The following is a 19,700-nucleotide window of genomic DNA, read 5'->3' as shown; positions in this document are numbered from 1 at the left end:
ATTTAAATGAAAATACTGCTTACAAGGTTGCCAAATTTTTTCCAGGTTTTCAACATCTCTTCCAGGTTTTTAAAATTGCACGTTTTAGGGTTTATTTTTAGTTTAAATTTAGTTTAAGATAAAAAACTGAAAAACTGTGTTAAATAGTATAACAACATTAAAAAGTATCTTAAAGCTTTTTAAATGTGTTTTTAATAAGAATAATTTTTGATGATGACAAAAATTTTTACTATACTATAGATTTATCTTACTTGACATGTAAAAGTTGTTTATAATTCTAGGTTTTTCAAGGACTTTTTTTGTGATTTTTGTTCAAAATTCCAGGTGTTTTTCAAAATTTCAAAAGTTTTAGGTTTTTTACAGGTCTTTTTAGCCTGTATTGTCAAGTTATAGGTTTTCCGGTATTTCAGGATTTTGGCAACCCTGTGCTTACAAAAAATAAAATGTTAAATTACAGTAAAAAACAAATAATACAAATGTCTATTTTAACTACATTTTATCAGCAGCAAGGTTAGCTAACATTAATACCCTCTCCAACTGATGAATATTTTGTAGTATGCAAATGCAAAATTGCATCAGTAAAACACGTTACCTTGCGGGCTTTATCTTAAATGCTTGGATGAACAAGCAATTTAACCCAAAACTTTGCATTAAGTTTAAACAGTTATCAAATGCAGTTTGATATCCTGTTACAAGTGTCTAAAAATTGAGACTAAATAAAATGTGTTCCAGCTCACACCTAAAAATTTATGTTTAAAATTTATACAGGTAAAAAGGTAACTCAAGAAAACAAAAAACTTTATATTTAATAAGCAAATTTAAATAAGATTTTGATGTTTTTTAAAAACCTTCAGTTATATAGAGTATGAAACTGACTAAAAAGAATAACTTAAATGTTCTTCATAGGTTTAAATTAAAGTTACCAGTTTTTTTACGGCAACTAATTCTCACATTTTAGAATAATGAACTCGTGAAACAAAACAACAAAAAACAGTTGTAACTGTTTTTAATCTTTAAGCCACCTCGTAGTTTTTTGAAAGACTTTTTGTTTTAAGTTAAGAAACTGTAGAATATGGCAGACGGTTGTAGCTCATGCCGCCAAGCAGGAAATAATATACCGAAACCGATGGTAATTGAATTAGTAGTTACGGACGCTAAGAAATGTTTAAAAAAACGACCACAATGTGTAAGTGAGCTCAAGGTTTTCATTAAGCTTGACGGATAAAAATTGTGCTTTAAAATGAAGAGCATTAAAAGTAAAACAGACAAAAAAGTGATAAAAGTTTAGTTTTCAAGGCTATTATACAAACTTTATTGTCGATTACTAATAAATAAATTGATTTATGAGACATTAATCTTGAATGTTATGTTTGTCTTAACAGCTTTTCAAGTTTCTTAAATAATAAGTAATTCTAATTATGAATAAAATCAAAAATAGATACTGAGCAAAAAGCTTTTATATTTGTTTTTGTATTATAAACAAATTTATACTTAAAAAAAACTATATTGGCAATTATGTTCCTAAAAGTACTATTTAAGTCATTTTTGTTTTGACTAAAAAAGATGAAAATAATGATGTCAACTAAAATAAGTCTAGTTTAAATTTAATAATTAAGTATTTTGTTCTAAAAAGTGTTCAAAACTAAAAATGAGACTTTAGAAAAAACTATAGCAGTTTAAAAACGAAAACATTAACAAATAACAAAAGATACAAAACTTTAACGAAACGAAATCAATTTTAATTTTTACTTACATCTTTTTAAAAGTTTCATTGTACTCTTAAATATACTAAATAGTTTACATAGTTATTGTCCAAGACTAAACTCATAAATACATTATGAAACAGTATCTACGTAAATGTTTACTAATTTGAAACTAAATAACTATAGTTTCTTAAACTTCATAATAACTTCCTTGGCATAAATAGAAAAGTAATAATCGTCCCTAACAACATTTATCGCTTGTTTACTAGTTAATTACCCAATTAATTATTCAATGCTTTACTAATTATTGCCCCTTGAAAACCAAAATCACACCCAAGAGCGATGTTGTCTACTTTTGTATGCCTAAGTTTGAACATAATCGTTCTGGTAAAATTAGTATTTAATACTGTTTTCAAACCATCAGTACTTGTATTTGAACTTGATTCAACTTGGGCGAAGGTGTTATCTTTTTATGATGACATTTTCTGATTATTAGTAATAAGTTTAAACAAGGCTTTTCAAACTCAATATCACGATCATCCCCTTCGGAAAAAATATAAAACAAAACTGCTATATCGCCGCCTTATTAGTTGTTGCCCCTTGGTAGCGAACAATTAAGAAAACTCTGATTTAAACCTTACGTTAGGGTTGAATATTTAAAAGAAACTAAAATTGAAAAAGTAGAAAAGAAATCGGGAAAATTATTTAACTGCCTAGAATTTTAAAACAGCCCCTTTCTCTCCTATACTAGCGATCCCCCGACTTTTAAAATTGCCCAGAAATAGGCAATATAGACTCCTTTGGAGAAACCTAGTTGAAACTAAAGCTTTTTTAAAGTAAGGTAATATACGAGCCAGCCTACTATTTTAACAAATGAGTTTATTTATAAAATGTACTTACCAAATTTATTAACTTTATAATACAATTAAAACAAGTAACAAGTAATCTATGATATCATAGTTTTTTAAACAAAAACTTTTAGCTCAAATTATTAGCTGATGTAAATTTACAAGATATAAAAAAAAACTCTTCAAAAAATTGTTTGAATTCTATAAGTAATGAGTAGCTTATTAATAAAACTGTTTTTAGTATTTAATGAAATTTTAAAACAAAATTTACATAACTGAGGTCTTTTAAATATTTTTTGTTTCTAAACTATAACAAATAACTTTTTGTGAAAACAAAAAAAATAACACCTGGTTTTAAGCCATGCTCGAACGAAAAACAATTGTACTGTCATTTTTTTTACAAGAAAAGTTTGATTTTTGATTCGATAAAAAGAACTGCAACAAATAAAACAAATGAATTATAAATTAAAACAATCTGTTTGCGACTAATTGCATTTACTGCACTTTTTATTAGCCGCCTTTTAGATTTTAATTAAAAGTTAGAACGTATATATACTTGTCGTTTTGCGTAAAAAAAAAACAAAGTTAAACTTTTGTTTTCTGTTGTAAACAATTTTTCAACCATATTTTGCTTACTGGTTAATGTTTTTGACACTGTAAAAATAACACGTACAATAACTAACGAGTAGCAACTTTTGAAAAAAAATGCTGGTTTAGTAAAGCGCGTGCTAGTTAAAAAACTATAAGAGGAACTTAACAGTGTATGCTTCATTTACTTTCAAAATATTGTATCTTGACGTACAGCAGATTGATACAAAGTTTTAAAGTATAAAGTTTTGACATGCAGCCTTTTATGATGAATAAGTCATACTTGCTTTAAAGCTCTACGCAGGCTATAGATAGTGTTTTGAAAAGCTCTACTTTAAAGTAAGAAACATGTGATAAAATAAATCAAAAAAAGCAATAAAAAATCACACTATCAAAAAAAAGCGTACTTATAAATTTAATTTCTTGTAGATTAGTTTTTTGCTTCTAATATTTTTGCTTTTAGACTAAAATATATAGTTTTTTATTTCTGTGTTAAGTGTAACAGCTGTTTTTTAACTCAAAATTGACATATCACTTTATATTAAAAACCAATTTAACTTTATAAATTGTACTTAATAACTTTTGTTAAGCATTCAATTCAATTAAAGATTTTAAATCGAATGTGTAAAAGCTGCATAGAAAATAAAACAAATAATTAAAATTACAAAGTAATAAACAATTTAAAAAATAACGTATACAAACTAAAACTAAACATAAGTTTAGCTAAAAAAAAGATTTATTTTATAATTGCAGCAAAAGAAACTTAAAAAACGTATTTGTATATAAAAAGCAACTTTTTTTTAATTTGATTTTGAGTTGATTAAATACATAAACCAATAGTTTTAATGAAACATAGTTAATTCTTGTAATTAAAACAAAAAAGGAACGTAAGTTGAGTATAAATAAACTTTTGTTAAAATTTAACAATTTTAAAACTTGATTTATATATTTTAAACAAGACAGCAAAGTAGTAAAAAAAAGTGCACATACCATAAAACATTCTATAGTGTACGGTGAGTATTGAGTGTTCCCATTACAAGTGAAAAACTTTGAAACTTACATTACAGTAAACAACAAAATTACTATAAGCGAATACTAGAATGATTTATACTTTGTATTTGGTTTTCTTAACAGTTTATTTATACTTTACGGTCAATTTAGCTGCACAAAAAACTATTTTGTGTTTTAGACTACACACTGTAAACTAAATAGTTTTTAATGATTTTCAAGAAAAGTAGTTTTTATGTAAACTGTTCTTAAAATACTTTTATTATTCAGTACTATAGAAAATTCAAAATAGTTTTACAGCTGTAAAACTTAATATATTTTTTCATCAGTACAGGTTACTATAAAACGAACAATTCAATTTTCAATGCCTGTTTCATTTTATACAGTTTAACTTATTATCAAAAGCTTAAAGTACACATTTATCGGTTTTAGTTTTCTAAATGTATTTTAAACTGCATCAAAACATTTTTTGTCTCAAAATATAAAACTAGAAAATCAAAAACTACAAAAAAAAGCATAAAATGAGAGATGGTTAAACATACTTACATGACTATTTAAAAAGCGACAACTTAAGATCTGACAAGTTCTACTTTTATAAATAAAAATTTAGGGCCGCATCTAAGTTAAAAAGTTTAAAAAAATGTATTTAACCATATTTCAAAAGAAGTCAAACACTTGAAATAAAAAAATGTTCATGTAGTTCTAACAATATTAAAATAGTAAAAAAAAACATGTATATTAGAAAAAAAATTACAAAAAGTAAGAACTTTTACAGTTTAAGTTCTCTGAACTTGAATTGTCAGGACTTTATTAGTAAGCATTGAGCAACCGTTTAATATGTTCCAACAAGCTAGTTTGGACTATTTAAGCATTGTAATAAGCTAATTAAATGTTAACAAAACTTTTAATTTTTTTTTTGTATTAACATTAAAAAAAAATCATTTAAATTACTAGCAACGTTTTTAAAATGTTTAGCTAATAACTATAGAACATACACAACCATGATAAAATTCAATACAAGCTAATACTACTTCGATTTTATGTATTAAGCTTCAAAAGGATTAGTGAAAAAATAGCATGAATAGACACGATCTAACTTTTATTGCCACGGAAAGCTGCCTCTCCAGTTTTTCAAGCTGACAATGGTGTGAGCTACGTAGCAAAATGTTGTGAACCAACTGAAAGCAGCTGCTGCCTGGTGTTTCGAGTAACCGCTTGCTTTTGTGCTGATGATAATGGCAGCTACAAAGTACATTACAGACCAGAAGGCATGGTACACAAATTCAATGACATTCCAAGGTGCAGATGATAACTGCTCCACTGTGAAGCCGAAAACTTGAAGCACCAACCAAATGCTGGAAATGTTTCTATAGCTAATTTTACAGTACTAGAACAAATTAAAAAGTATCTAAACCAATGTAAACTTTTATTCTTAATCGTTTTAATCTAACTAGAACAGCTGACAGCATACTTTTTGAGCTGTAAGTTTTGTAAATGTTAAAGAAGTAAATAAAACAGTAACTTATTGAAAACTAACAAGTTTTCCACGCATTTTAATGCTAAAGTAGAGACAAATTTTGAAACAATGAACTAAGCTAAAGCATAGAATTTCTTGAGTTTAGTATTTTAAAATTATCAAAATAAGTAAGTTACTTACATTGTCAGAAGCCATGCGACTACTCCAACAAACATCAGAAAGGCGTACCAGCCTCCATGGAAGATGGGATTTGCGACTAACGCCCAAGACAGCAAACCAAACACAAACTCGGCTATGTAGAGCAGGAAAGATAGTGACTTAATGAAAGTGATGTTGAATGTGATGAGCGAGTGACGAGTGGTTGTTGCCGCAGCTGATGATTGACCTGTTGGTTGTGAGCTTGGTTCCATGTTTGAGGGTACAAATTTATAGTTTCTGAAGAATGGTTGATGGCAGTTAGAATAAATGTTAAAAAGAGTGAATGGTAGTTATCATAAAAGTATAAATACAGTACTTTTATTAAGATTTTAGAAGACTCAATAACATATTTAAACTTCTTCCCTTAAAGGTTATTTTATCTTTAAAAAAATATTATAAATAATTATTCGCAGTAAGTTGTGTAAAGCCTAAATTAAAATTAGTTGTATTTAAAACTTTTAAACAAAAAACTCTGGATTTTAATTTAAGTTAAATTTATTTGAATATTAGGAGTTAAAAATACTATTGTTTATTGAACGACGAAAAAAAAAATTCAAAATATTTGGTCCAAGGACGTGGTGCACGAAAAACCTTTCGGTTATCAAGTCGCACACCAATTGGATAATTTTTAACGTCTTGTCCAGGACATTAAAAAGTTAACTGTAAATTACAAACTATATTTTTTACTGTATTAGAAATTATTTAATGTAATATTTTATAAGCATACAAGTTAAACTATTTAAACTGTAGTGATATACTGTTATAAAATTAAGTTTTGAAAAAAATTATCAAAACGAGTGTTAATGCACATTATTTTATACAAGCATTATATCACAATACTTTGATTAAAAGAAACTGATATGATAAATAGGATGCTTTTAGACTTGCACTGAAAAATACTGTCTGTAAGACGTCCATAAGGCACTCATCCTAGTTTAAATGTAAAGCCCCTTACTATTTTCATATCCTTGAGATTAATAAATAATTTCTAAGCATCGTTCTATATCTGTCACAACTATCTCTTATAACACAATCATTGAGTTTTAACGTGTTTCTATCGTAGTTATATTACATAGAAACTAAATAAACTTATAGCAATTTTTATGCAGTTACAATGTGAAAGTAAATAAAATTTGATACATAGCAATAATATCAATATATTTCTTACCATCTTGTAGTATAGTAAGCATTTAAACAGTATGTAAAAAATTAACACTTAAGACAAGCTTTTAAAAAGTGTATAGGTGTTTTTGGTTGTTTGAAAAAGCAAAATATGTTGAGTACGGAATTGCTTGTGCTTTTTTACTGTATTAGCTACTTTGTTTACTATACTGTTCATAAAAATAAGATTTCGAAATAAAAATGCTACAGTTTGGTTTATATTTTTCACTGTAATCAAGTCTTAGATAAAAAAGTTAAAAAAAAACAAGTTGAATAATGGTTTTTAATAAATTTTTTATTTATTATTATTATAAAATTAAAGTTCAAAATCAAACAAAAACATATCATTTAAATGTTATCAGAAAAGTCTTAAGAGCGTTTTGACTTTTTATAAGATAGAAAATTTTTATCAAACTTAAATGCTAGTGTTTAAAAGTTGTTTTCTAAAGAAATAACTTAATTGATTACAATTAGTAAAAATATATTAGTTTATTAAATATTACAAAGAAATATGTAGAGGAGAAGGTGACGATGTGCCAAAGTAAGTTTATGAAATAAAACCTAGTAACTATTGACTAATACTAATAACCTAAAAAAATACTTTAAACGCACATAATACAGTTTACAAAGGTTACTCTAAAAAGCTTAATACAAAAAAAGAAGTATTTTTTTAAACATTAGACGCTTAAGAACACTTTAAAAAAATAGTTATAAACGGTATCAAAAAAAAAAAACTATACTAAAAAAGTACTAAAGATATATCAAGTAAAAAATTGATTATCTAATACTATGACAAAACAGCCATTTAAAATTAAAAGTATTAAATTTAGTTTTTTTAAGCTATAATGCTTCACATAAAATATAATCATAGCAAGCAAAACACAAAAGGTAGATATGTATAAATACATAAACCTTTAGAAAGATTTAGTTTGTAAATGTATTTAATTAGTAGAAGTATTATTAGGTATTTTTTATTGTTTGAAAATAGAGCAGCATTTTAAAAGAGCAATACACTAAATAAATTTAATAAAAAATAGTTTCATGAACTTAATTAAACATTTTGCTTTTACTAAAATATATAAATAAAAAATTAAGATTTCTAACCAAACAGTCTGTTTTAAAACAAAATTACTAGTTTTAACTCTATACATAGACAGTCTTTATAATTCAAAGTGTATAAAAGTTAAAACAGCAAAAATTGAAGTAAAGCTTATTAAAACATATTTAAACTGTTTAACTAGTTTTTAAAACATTCATTGTATATTACTGTGAAAAATTTACTATAATTTATATTAGGTAAAAAGTATTGATTTAAATTTTTTATCAATTAACTTTCAAACTAATACTAAACTTCTTAAATAACGAAAGCACTTTAACATATCTTTGAATCTAGTTTAAGTCATTTCTTAACTAAAACTTTTATAAATCTTTAATACATGCCCTGGACAAGACGTTAAAAGGTATCCGAGTATTGTGTAACTTGATAACCGAAAGGTTTTTTCGTGCACCATGTCCCAGGACCGAATACTTTCAGAGATTTTATTTTTGTCCTTTAATAAACAACAGTACTTGCGTTGGTAGCATTTTACCATTTAAGGCTTTAATTTGTTACTATACTTAAAATGCAAAGATCTATTTTTTTGTTTTTTTTTGTGCTATGTAACTTTATATTTTCATTTATAATACTTTTTTTAAAGTTGTTAATGTTCATAGAAACTTAAACTTATGATAAAAAATAATTTCAAATTTTTCATTTGTCTTGTGCTTATTCAAATTTGTTCAAACTTTCATACATTAAGTTTATAAATTTAAGAAATTTTTCTAAATAATCTAAGTGTATATACTCACAGTGTTAAAAACAAAAAACTAGAGTAAACTTAAAAAAAAAACAAATAAAAATTTTGGTAAAGTCTTTCACGAAAACAACGTAATGTTTACACTCTATTTTTTCCATAGCATAGTATATTTTCTTCTTCTTTTATATTTACTGAAGCGTGTTTTGATATAAAGCTTGCTTTACGCTTGAGGTTTATATTGGTGTATACTTTTTCTAATTTTTACACTTTTTCATGTTATTAAAAAAAAACACTTTCAACAAATACAAAATACTTTAACTCTTTAAAATGTTATTAAGTTATCTGAACACCAAATATTATGTAAAAGTTAAAAAACAATTAATTGTTCCTAAAAAACATAGTTTTAATTAATACAATAACGCATGCTTTACATTTAAGTTTTAAATTGCTTAACATTTATGCATACTTGTTTCTAAAGTTCACACATTTTCTGTTCATCAAAATTACATTTTAAACAAATACCAATTGTTAAAACTGTATAAAGTGTTACTAAGTTATATGGAAAAAAATATATTCAATAACAGTTTAGCAGAAATGTTTTCCAAGTTTTAAAAGGATTTTGTTTTATAAATTTAATAAAGTATAGTTTACGTTTAAGGTTAACATTTATATATACCTGTTTCTAAATTACACTTTTTACCTGTTCATAAAAACAATTTTTTAAACATATTAGCTAGTGAGCTTGTGTATAATGTTACTAAGCTATCTAAATTAAAGTAAAAACTTCAAATAATTAAGATTAAAAACAAATTCATTTAAGTAAAAAAACTACAAAGTTCTGCTTAAGAAAGCTCACTTTACTACTGAAGTCCTATTTTACATATGATAAATGTTTTAAGAATGCTTACACAATACTTTTGTTTGCTTAGGATAGTCTTTGTAAATGTTTGCTAACTTAAGGTTTAGAATTTTTAGTAACATTACAAAATACCTATGAAAGTTTTTTTATTAATAAACTATTTTCTAATTCTTTAATTCAGTTTAGTTGCAATTCATATTATAAAACAATTAAAAATTTACACCTAAGCTACTTCATATTGTTTACATAAATTAGCATACTGTTTTACAAATGCAGCAAGTTAATGTACTGTTAAACTACATCTTAAACTATCTGTTTCGACTTAAAAAAATGAAAATATTCGTATTCCTTCTACTACTTTGTTATTTGTTGTTAATGTTATTACCTTTTGGAAACAAAAACTAAAGCGTACTAAAAACTTTATTTAATTACATTTATGATGTCGTTAATACTTCAAACTTAGTTTACTGAACTTACATTTTCAAACTTACTTTTCTGTTACTTCTTTTTTATTACCTTTTTTTTAATTTTGAAAAGCTTAAAACTAATCATTTTTTAAAAATAACTAATAAACTAATAACAAAGTACAATGCACAATAAACAATAATGTTACTGTCTTTGTTTTAAATTTTTAACATGAACTTTGAGAACAAAATTACTGACAAATTGACTATCTACTAAAACAACAAAGTTTCAAATATTGTTAATAACGGTTTGAAAACTTAAATCGTAAGCTTTAAAATACTAATTTAGTTCATAAGACAAAACACTAGCTGAAATAATAAAGCAAGTTTTTTACTTGTTTGTTGTCTTTTGAACTCTAAAAACTCAGTCTATTTTCTTAAATTACTATTAGGCTTTGTTAAAATACTTTGTACTGTGATTTTTTTTGTTTGCAGAACTACATTTCGTGTTTATTTACGTTAAATAAAGCATTTAGTTAAGTAATCCTTAAGTTAATCCTCTTATTAGTAATGCAAACTTGACTTTCGTTTATTAAGCCGCAGAACGATTTAATCATCTGTAAATGTCTAATATAAGTTTTGTAAGATTTTTTTTTACATAGTTTACTTTGATATTGACCAGAACTTTTACACATACAATCAGCAGAAGTACTTGTAAGTTACTTATACTTGGTTGATTAACTCAAGCTAGCTCTATTGATGTTTATAACTAACTAAGAATATAACGTATAGTTATATTAAATTTCAAATGACTATAATTCAAATTCCGACAACTAAAATATTTATAAGTTGTTTAAGGGACCATATCTAAAATAACTATTAAAAAAAAAACACCCGGTTAAATAAACTAAGTTTTGACGCTGAAAAAATTTATATACTGTAAAGTTTAAAATAAAAATATTTTTCTACTTATAAAAGTATCAACACCCAGACTTTTAATTTTTAGTTTTTATTTATCAAATTAAAAAAAAAAACTCAAGCATAAATATTTTCAAACAAACAGAAGTTAAGTACATAAAAATGGAAAATATTGTTTTTACAGTTAGTTAGACGCCTTTATTTAAAAAAAAATATTTCATCAGTAGTTTTTTAACAAATGTTTTTTAAACGAAAGGTCTTTAAATTGATTTCAGGTATAAGCTAAATGTTTGTAGCATTTCAATCTTTATTGTTTTATAAGTGTTTTCGTTTAAAATTTTGAACAGAAGGTTGTCAAACACAACAAGCCTTAATGTTTTTATTGTTTAGTACAAACTTTTGTTTATTTTTAACTCAAATTCAGTAAGACAAAGAAAGTGTGAATAAGTTATAGTAAAAGAAAACATGTAATAAAGTTCTAGTTAAGATTGTTGTTATTTAACACAGTAGCTGGTTGTTTTCTAGAAATTGTAAAAAATTAATTGCACGCTATTACGTCTAACGTAAGAGCATGCTTGTATTTTTCAATTAAGTTTTAATTGATACTAATGTACTTATTCATTTTTTACAGTTTAAAATTCGATTAAAATCTAAATATTACTTCTTGTAATTTTTGTAATCAGTTGTTTAATAAATTTTGGTGTTCTAATAATTACCTAAAAAGTGTTCAAACCTGAAATGAAACATAAAAAATTAACTGTTTTTATACAGCGAGCAGAATATTCTTGAACATAATGAAGGTTATTTAAACTTCTGTGTATACTTTTTGCATAAATTAATTGGTAGTAACAAAATAAGTTTAAATAGTTGCATCTAAAATAATTATTTAAAAGTATAGTAATACTTTAGCGTTTTCAACATGTTTATACTTAAGTTAGAATACGAAAGATCTTTACTTTTTGTAGAAACTGATGAGTTTTAATAAAAAAATAAAATTTTGAAATAAAATTTTAGTAAATAGAATGAAGGTTGTGCATAAAAAAAGCCGTTGTTTTAATACAAATAAATCCTATTCAAAAAAATATTTTAATCTTATAGTTTTAATTTGTAACTATTATTCTTATACACAATCGCAGAGTTTATTTGCTGGCAATCTTTAAAACCATTCTACAATTGAAAAAAAAAGTCGTTTTAAAAGTTATATAAATATTTTCTAAATCAAAGTATATTAAAAAATTTAAAATATTTGCTTTTACATTTACTTATTCGGTAACAACCTAAGCTATTATTTAAACAATTTTTATTTGCTAGCTTTTTTTTGACGTATCTACTAGATCAGAGTCTCCCAAACTCATAAAAGCTTCCTTGGTACAAATTTGAAAACAAATTGACCCCATTCTATCGCTCCTTTACTAATTAGTTGCCAATTTAATTTTTGCCGCCATACTAATTAACGTCAAAAGTGGCAAATATTGCCACTATGGGAAACCTTGGACTATATAAAACTATTAAAGCAATTCAACGCTGTTTAATAGTTTTGAGCTATAAATCTTAAAAAGTTGTTTGTGTTTAAAATATTTACACACAAGCTTAGAAAAGAAATGTTTTATTCTCGAAGCAGTAAGATTTAGTTTTTTATTGTAAATTTGTAAGTGTTCTGCATGGATAACTCTGGAAGTAGCTCAGAATTTGGCGTGGAACAAAACAAAAGTTGCTACCTGTGTCTTATTTAAAAAAAAACAACAATAACGTAAGACTTTTAATGCCACCCAGAACTTTACATGAAAAAAGTAAACGTTTCTTAGATTCTTAAAAAAGATAAGTAGATTCATTAAAACAACAGCAGCACAATGGTTCTAAGGGATCACCCGTATAAGTGGGGCGACTGTGTCGAGAAAATTTTTGGTCAGAAAGTGATGATGAAAAGTATTCTGAGGGCTGGTTCTCGAAGAGATTGAGGAAAACTGTAAAGTTTTAACGAGAACCTTGACAAGGAGAGTCGGATCGACTGGTAGCACAAAGTTTGAAAGGTTATGACCGAATGCTTGCTCTTCGAAATCACGGTAGACGTCAAGGTCAAACTTGATGCTAACCAGGTAAACTGTTTTTGGGGCTTAAAAGAGAGAATGTAAACAACGTCTTTAGACAAAATGGCTGACAAGTTCATCTGATTGGTTGTCTTTATCAGAGGTACAGTAACCTCTCGTTTATTTACGCACATTGTGTCCACAGAAAAGTGCCTAAAGATACGAGAGGTACCAAATATACTACTATAATGGCTGTTTTTTGATATTGCTTATAATGTACGGACTGAGGACTGAGGACTTTCCCACTTTTAATAAACTGTTTACTTAATTTATAATTATGAAAACAAAAGACAAAACAATACTTATAAAAAGAAAATTTAATTTTATATAAAATAATAAAACTTGTAGAAAAACTTTACTGATTTTAATAATAAGTAGATTTTATCTTTATCTTTACTTATTTCTGACTTATTTGATACCTAACATTTGTGTTCTATTCCACTTAGCTAATTGCTGTGCATAGCAAGTGTTACAGAAGAACTTAAGCTAAAAAAAAACTTCAAATGAAAATTAGTGATATGTTTACTAAAATAACGATTGAGATTTGTTTTAAGTGTGAGCTTTATATATATTAAATATCACTGCTACTTTTTGCTAGGAAGTTTCATTAAATTTCTTTTTTAGATGTTTATTCATATATAGGGCAAGAGTACTATATTATTTATTTGTGTTACAAACTCTCATTATTTCATTATACTCTCATTATTTAACACAGTCATATTTCTTTCAGAAGTTTAGATTAATCTCTTATGCTAACAAAATTTTTAATATACTGAGGTATAACTAAATGTTTATTAATTAGTCAAGTAATACTAATAAAGTACATAAGTTTACAAAGTATAAAGATATAGAGAGGTGAGTTAGTATTTAACAACATATTTTACATTAAAATTCTACAATAAACCTAATTTGTGCATTTAAAAAAAAACATTTTCATTGTTTATACTTTTTAGAATTCTAAAATGCGTAACTAAACGAGAGTACGTAACGTCACGAGTGCGTAAAGATGCGAGAGGTTACTGTACTTGAAAGATGAAAGTAACTATGCTACTTCTAGTAGATCATGGTATAAAAGATGAGGCAGTTTTTTGGAAATACTATGAGAACCGCAAAGTAGACAGTGTGATCAATGACAAAATTAATTGCTTGAACTGTTGTGTGCTTGCTTATAAACGTAAAATTTTAAGCTTTTGTTTTGTTTACTAAGTACTTAAATTAGTAATGTTTGACGTTTGTACAACACGTTAAAAATTGTCTGCTTTATAAAATAGTTTGTTGTTAAGTTGCAATTAATAGTAAGCAGTTTTCAATTAGTCAAAATTTTACATATATAGCTTTATTTATACACAAACTAGAATTCCGTAAGTTTAACTTTTATTGCTCTCTTTTTTTTAAGAATAATGCTACTTCATAAGTTATAGTTTTACTTATAGAATTATACGCTTTTAGTATAAAACTTAAGCTTTAAAATTATTTTCTTATATTATAGACAAAGCATGTATGTTTAAGTGATAATTTTTTTGAGCTTTTTTACTTTAGACAATTATTGAGCTTTTTAGTAGACCTTTTAGATTTAAAGTTTTGATGTAATTTTTTCTTTATTTGTCGAATAGTCAGTTTCGGTTTTACAATGTTTGACTATTACAGTTTTTAATACAGTCATTATTACTTCTACGGAACCGAAGCTACTAAGCCTTTTTAACAAAGATAAAGTAGTTGAAGACTACATGAGTTTACATATTTTCTTTTTGTACAAACTAATGGTTAAAAGTAAAAACAAAACTGTTTGATGAACACCTGACAAGCACAAAAGATTGTAAAAAAATATATAATCTAGATTAACGATATGTTTTAAAAAAAATTAATTTAATTAAAGAAACACTTTTTATGAAAAATAGTTTATTTAACGAATAAAAAATGCAAGTCTTTTAATGTAATAAAAAAAGGTATAAATAAACTAAAAAAAGTATTACTTGTCAGAGTTTTAGAAAAAAAACTGTTATATGAAAGTTGTAGAAAAGAAATAAACAAATAAACACGGGATTTTGATTGCAAACTTAGTTTACAATAACTTCATAACTAGAATCCGTTTTATACCTAGGTGAACCTGTTAAAAAATAAGTTTTTCTAAACAAAATAAACAATAGTACTTTTTTAATAAAAACTAAGTACTTACTTATAATTTTCTAATAGATTTCAACAAGCTTTTTGCAAAAATACCAAACATTGAAAATAATATTTAAATAAAATTACTAAGTTAAAATTATTTGAACTTGTATACAAACATCTTTTATGGGAACTTTTTTTATTAAACTAGAATTAATGTTCATAAAGTTGATACTACTTAAAATTTATATCATAATATAGTATGTACTAAAATTAAAGTACAAATGTGTAAAACATTATAATTTAAATTTTTTTTGACGCAAATCTTCTAACTTAAAGTACAAACAGTATAAAAAATATTGAAACTTATAAAACTGTTTAAACCTACTTACCTTTTTTGACGCTTTCCATGCTGAAAAATTTTAATATAAGTTTATTACTTAATAAAACTATATAAACATTATTTTTAACTAAACTTGGTCTATTAATTATTTTCTAACTGATTATTTCGAAATGACAAAGCAAAAAATTGCTTACCTTGACCAAGCTTTTGATGAAGATAGAGTAGAACAATCGTCATCTAAACCTGTATGAGTTAAATTATGTTTATAAAAAGTACACGAACTGCGAGCTCAAGTTTTCAATTATGTTTAGTCTATAAGTTTAGTTTTAAACAATTTAGTTTTAAATCTTACGAAAAAGAGTTAATCCACATGTAAGTGTACCTAAAGTTTTAAACACTTTAATTATACTTATTTTTCTATAAACTTATAACTAAAATTTATGATTACCAGAAAATAATTTTGATAAATTCAATTGAAAAGTAAAACAAAAGTTTTACTGAAAGTTCAATTTTCTAAACTCGTTTAAAGTTTCGGATAACAATTGTTTTAGCTTTTAATTTGCATGAAAATGATACTTATAACTTTTTACATAGGAAGTGTCAACTGTTTATCTCCTTCATTGTAACAACTTTATTAAAGATTAGCAAAGTAAACTTACTGTTTATATAGTTTTTGTGGTTATTTTTGTACATCGAACCACCGAATACTGCCACCACTGCGAATGCGCACCCGCTTGCTACGAGTCCCGTTTGCCATTTCCCCCACTGTGAATAAGGTATTTATAAGAAATAAAACTACTTTTTATGGTCATAAAAACATTTTTCAATGCGTAGATGCTTTTGGATCTTCATCGGGAAAATTAACTGCTGCCTTTATTTAAACACAATAAATCATAAAGTAATCGCTAATTACTTTAAAACCTCAAAAATAAAACTCATTTCAAAATTAAGGGAATAAGATTATGTAAGAAACTCTTACAAACCTCAGGTTTTGATGAAGTTGCAGACCTGCATTTTCCTTCAATTTCCAAATAGCAATCTGGATCAACTGATGCAAATGATTTTCCAATGTAAGTGAATGTGCTATTTTTTAGTTTTCTTTCGAGTAATTTCTGAGCAACTAACGCATTTTTATTGTTTGTTGAAGCTAAAGAAAACTCAATTTCTGTGTTTCCATCTGAAATGTTAATAGAGTTATAGGTATTATGTTTTAGTTTTAAATGTTGAAAACTATGACTATTAGTAAACTTTTTAGCACGCAATAAAAAAAAAAACATAAATTATAAATAAAGCAATATGTCCTAAAATGCTGACTTAAGATCTAAAAAGTTGCGTTTACTGTATTCATATATATATATTGTTTTAAATGCTTAACCTTATTTCTATCTAATTACGACTTGTTTTAGTATACTGTTTTAAATTAAAAGAAACATGTTAAAATATAAAAATCTTCGAAGTATTACATATTGCAACTAACTTAGTACAAATCTTTTTGTTGGAAATGTTTTTATAGTCAAAAGTTTACAATAAGGAAAACTTTTAGAAATAACGTTTGATATTTAAAAACTAAAACTTTTGTTAAACTTTGTTTTATACGAATATATATATATCCAAAACAATTTCTTAAAACCTATATTTAAAACTTTAGAAGTTAAACAACTTCTTGTGAGCTTATTGAAGTTATATTTAAGCACAACTAACCAGATGTAGTTGCAAGTACATTTTCTACATAAGTATGTTTTGAAACATTTCCTGATATCAAATCAACTAAGAAATTGTTAAAAGATGAAGCAATCATTTCGTCAACAATGTTTTCACTCAACATCATTTCGTTCGATTGCTGCTGACTGTTTTGCTGCTGACTATTTTGCTGCTGACTATTTTGTTGCTGACTATTTTGTTCCTTAGATGCTAGCTTCATTCTTTTGTAGAAAAAAATTAATTAAATTAAAACAACCCACTGGTAATTAAAAAAAAAAATTAAGTTAAGAAAACATTTTTTGATTCAAAAACTTATTGTATTTACATAAACTAACTTTCATGAAATTCATTAAAATTAAAAAACATACTTGTAGTTTGTTTGTGTTGTCGTGTTTTCATGCACTTGATTGTTCATTGAATAAACCTAAAGTAATATATTAATTAATGTTTTTAAGTATGACTAGTAATAATTTAGGAATAAAATGAAATTTACTTTTGAAACTAAAAATGTTTACAGTGTGTACTTTCATGTGATATTATTGTTTAACTCAGTGAGTCAATATTTTATTCCTTTATACCAATATATTTAATTTTAAAAAGTTGTTTTAAGTAAAGAGACTAATTAAAACATGGTAAAGTTGCATAGCTCTGTTCTTAAAAAATCAATCCAACTATATAAGTTACACTTGAGATATATTAATTTTAAATGTAGTGAGTAAACGTTTTATTTATTTTTCAATTTTTTTGTCAAATTACCGTTCTAAGTCAGGGGTCGGTAAACTGCGGCCCGCAGGCCAAAAGGCGGCCCGCGAACTCCTTTTTAGCCAAAAGTATACATTTAAAAAATAATGAAAATTAGAGGTTTTGTAATAAAAATTGCAGTTAGGCTCTTAATTCAATAAATACACTTTATTAGTGTTCTAGTATAGCTTAATTTAACATATGTTAAATCTTAAATAGTATTTTTCTACTGATTAGTAGAACTTTTTTTAAATAAATTCGGCCCTGAAAAGTTTTTTCTAAATAGTGCGGCCCGCAAGCATTTATTCCTAGAAAAAATTTGCCTGCGAGTTACATAAGGCTGCCGACCACTGTTCTAAGTAAAAAAGAACGATAATGACTTTTTAACTTTAAAGTTAAAATTTACGCTAATGATGTTCTAAAAGTGTTAAACATACTCTAACGCTGGGTGTGTAAATAATGATTGGTTGGTAAACTTCAGGTTGTGTGTAAACAGTAACTTTGAAAATGTAACTGTAATAATCAGTTGTTCCTGTCAACTTCATTCCCTCTGTTACTGAAATTCCAGTTTCTTCATCGAAATCGTAAGATTGACCGTTTATTGAAGCTCGACTTTGTGGGTCAGCAAGCTCAACTTTTGCTTTCCAACTATTTCCCTGTATGTATTTTATACGTACTTAGTGTTAAGTTTAGATGAACTAAGTTCAAGAATAATGTGCACATAATACTGCTAAAAATTTCTCTATTTATTTCAATACAAAAAACCATACTGACAACCATTTTGTATGTTATGTACAGTTAGAAATACTTATAAACTAAATAGTTTTTCTTTTACAAAAGTGTTCGGTCACTTTAACGTCTTTAATTGAAAAACTTTTAAAAAAATTAGCGTTGATAGTTTATTTTGAAACTCGCGTTGGTTTAGTAATAAAAATTATTAAACTTAAAAGTTAAAATTTTGCTTTAAAGCATTTTTCAAAACAATAAGTTTAGTATTTGTCAACTAAAACACGTAAAACTTACGTTGTAACCAATATTACTAAGACTTTGACCATTTTTGTCTGTAAGTAAAAATTCCAAAGTAATATTTTCATTTTTCTCAATAAAACTGTTGCTTTGCTTAAAGCTTTCTAAATTGTTTATCTTCGCATTAACTTCTCTTTTGGTTACTTCTATTGGCACAGTAACTTCAGCAATAGATGCACTTGTTGGTTTTATAATCTAAATAAGTCGTTTTTGTTATAAATAATTAATGAAGCAATCGATTTTAATTTTTAAATATTAAACTAATAACAATAAATTACTTCTTTAAAAAACATGTAAATAATATTCTTTGAATTTTAAAAACATGTTCTAAGTTATTATAATTTTATTATACAAAAAAGTAAATATGTTTTGTTAATGGATCAAAAAAAAACATACTTTTTTAAGCTTAAACTTTAATTATTTCAAAAACTTTATAAAAATTTAGTTTGTTTAGTATATTTAGTTTATCAAAAATATTTAAACGAGAAATTATACATTAAAAAACTTACTTTAAATCTTAAAGTTTGGCTTCCAGCTTTATCAACGGCAAGTTTAAAGTTTGCAAAACCCTGTTTAAATGAGTTATTTACAATTGAAACTATTTTTTTAATGTCTAATTTTCTAGGCTAGTCTACATGATATAGGCTTTACTTTTATTAACACATGTATGTTTAAACCATTCTAAAAATATTATTTTTTTTTTGTTTTCAAAGTTTAAAAATTAAATTTAATGCTT

At 25.5% G+C, this 19,700-nt stretch overlaps 2 protein-coding genes across 2 annotated transcripts in view; both read right to left on the bottom strand.

The window, feature by feature from the left end:
• Positions 1-4,112: 4,112 nt before the first annotated feature.
• LOC145836690 (CKLF-like MARVEL transmembrane domain-containing protein 8) lies at positions 4,113-6,034 on the bottom strand. Its single transcript, XM_082944472.1, has 2 exons — positions 5,805-6,034; positions 4,113-5,502 (listed from the first exon to the last, which is right to left on the bottom strand). Exons 1-2 carry the CDS (start codon positions 6,032-6,034, stop codon positions 5,247-5,249), a joined length of 486 nt encoding a protein of 161 aa, XP_082800598.1. The 3' UTR covers positions 4,113-5,246.
• Positions 6,035-14,972: 8,938 nt separating this feature from the next.
• Positions 14,973-19,700, bottom strand: part of LOC145836689 (fibrocystin-L-like) — a 44,803-nt gene continuing 40,075 nt past the window's right edge. The window contains exons 88-97 of the mRNA XM_082944471.1: positions 19,474-19,562; positions 18,962-19,159; positions 18,376-18,594; positions 17,566-17,621; positions 17,198-17,418; positions 16,480-16,673; positions 16,156-16,261; positions 15,691-15,739; positions 15,546-15,565; positions 14,973-15,154 (exon numbers count right to left, since the gene is read on the bottom strand). Of these exons, the coding sequence (XP_082800597.1) occupies positions 15,105-15,154; positions 15,546-15,565; positions 15,691-15,739; positions 16,156-16,261; positions 16,480-16,673; positions 17,198-17,418; positions 17,566-17,621; positions 18,376-18,594; positions 18,962-19,159; positions 19,474-19,562 (1,202 nt within the window). The 3' untranslated portion in view covers positions 14,973-15,104. The remainder of the gene's footprint in view (positions 15,155-15,545; positions 15,566-15,690; positions 15,740-16,155; positions 16,262-16,479; positions 16,674-17,197; positions 17,419-17,565; positions 17,622-18,375; positions 18,595-18,961; positions 19,160-19,473; positions 19,563-19,700) is intronic.

The sequence above is a fragment of the Thalia democratica genome, chromosome 5 (genome assembly GCF_965202585.1).
Source record: "Thalia democratica chromosome 5, ktThaDemo2.hap1.1, whole genome shotgun sequence".
Lineage (NCBI taxonomy): Eukaryota > Metazoa > Chordata > Thaliacea > Salpida > Salpidae > Thalia > Thalia democratica.
Note: the sequence above shows the minus strand (reverse complement) of the source record. Positions and strands in the feature narration are given on the sequence as shown.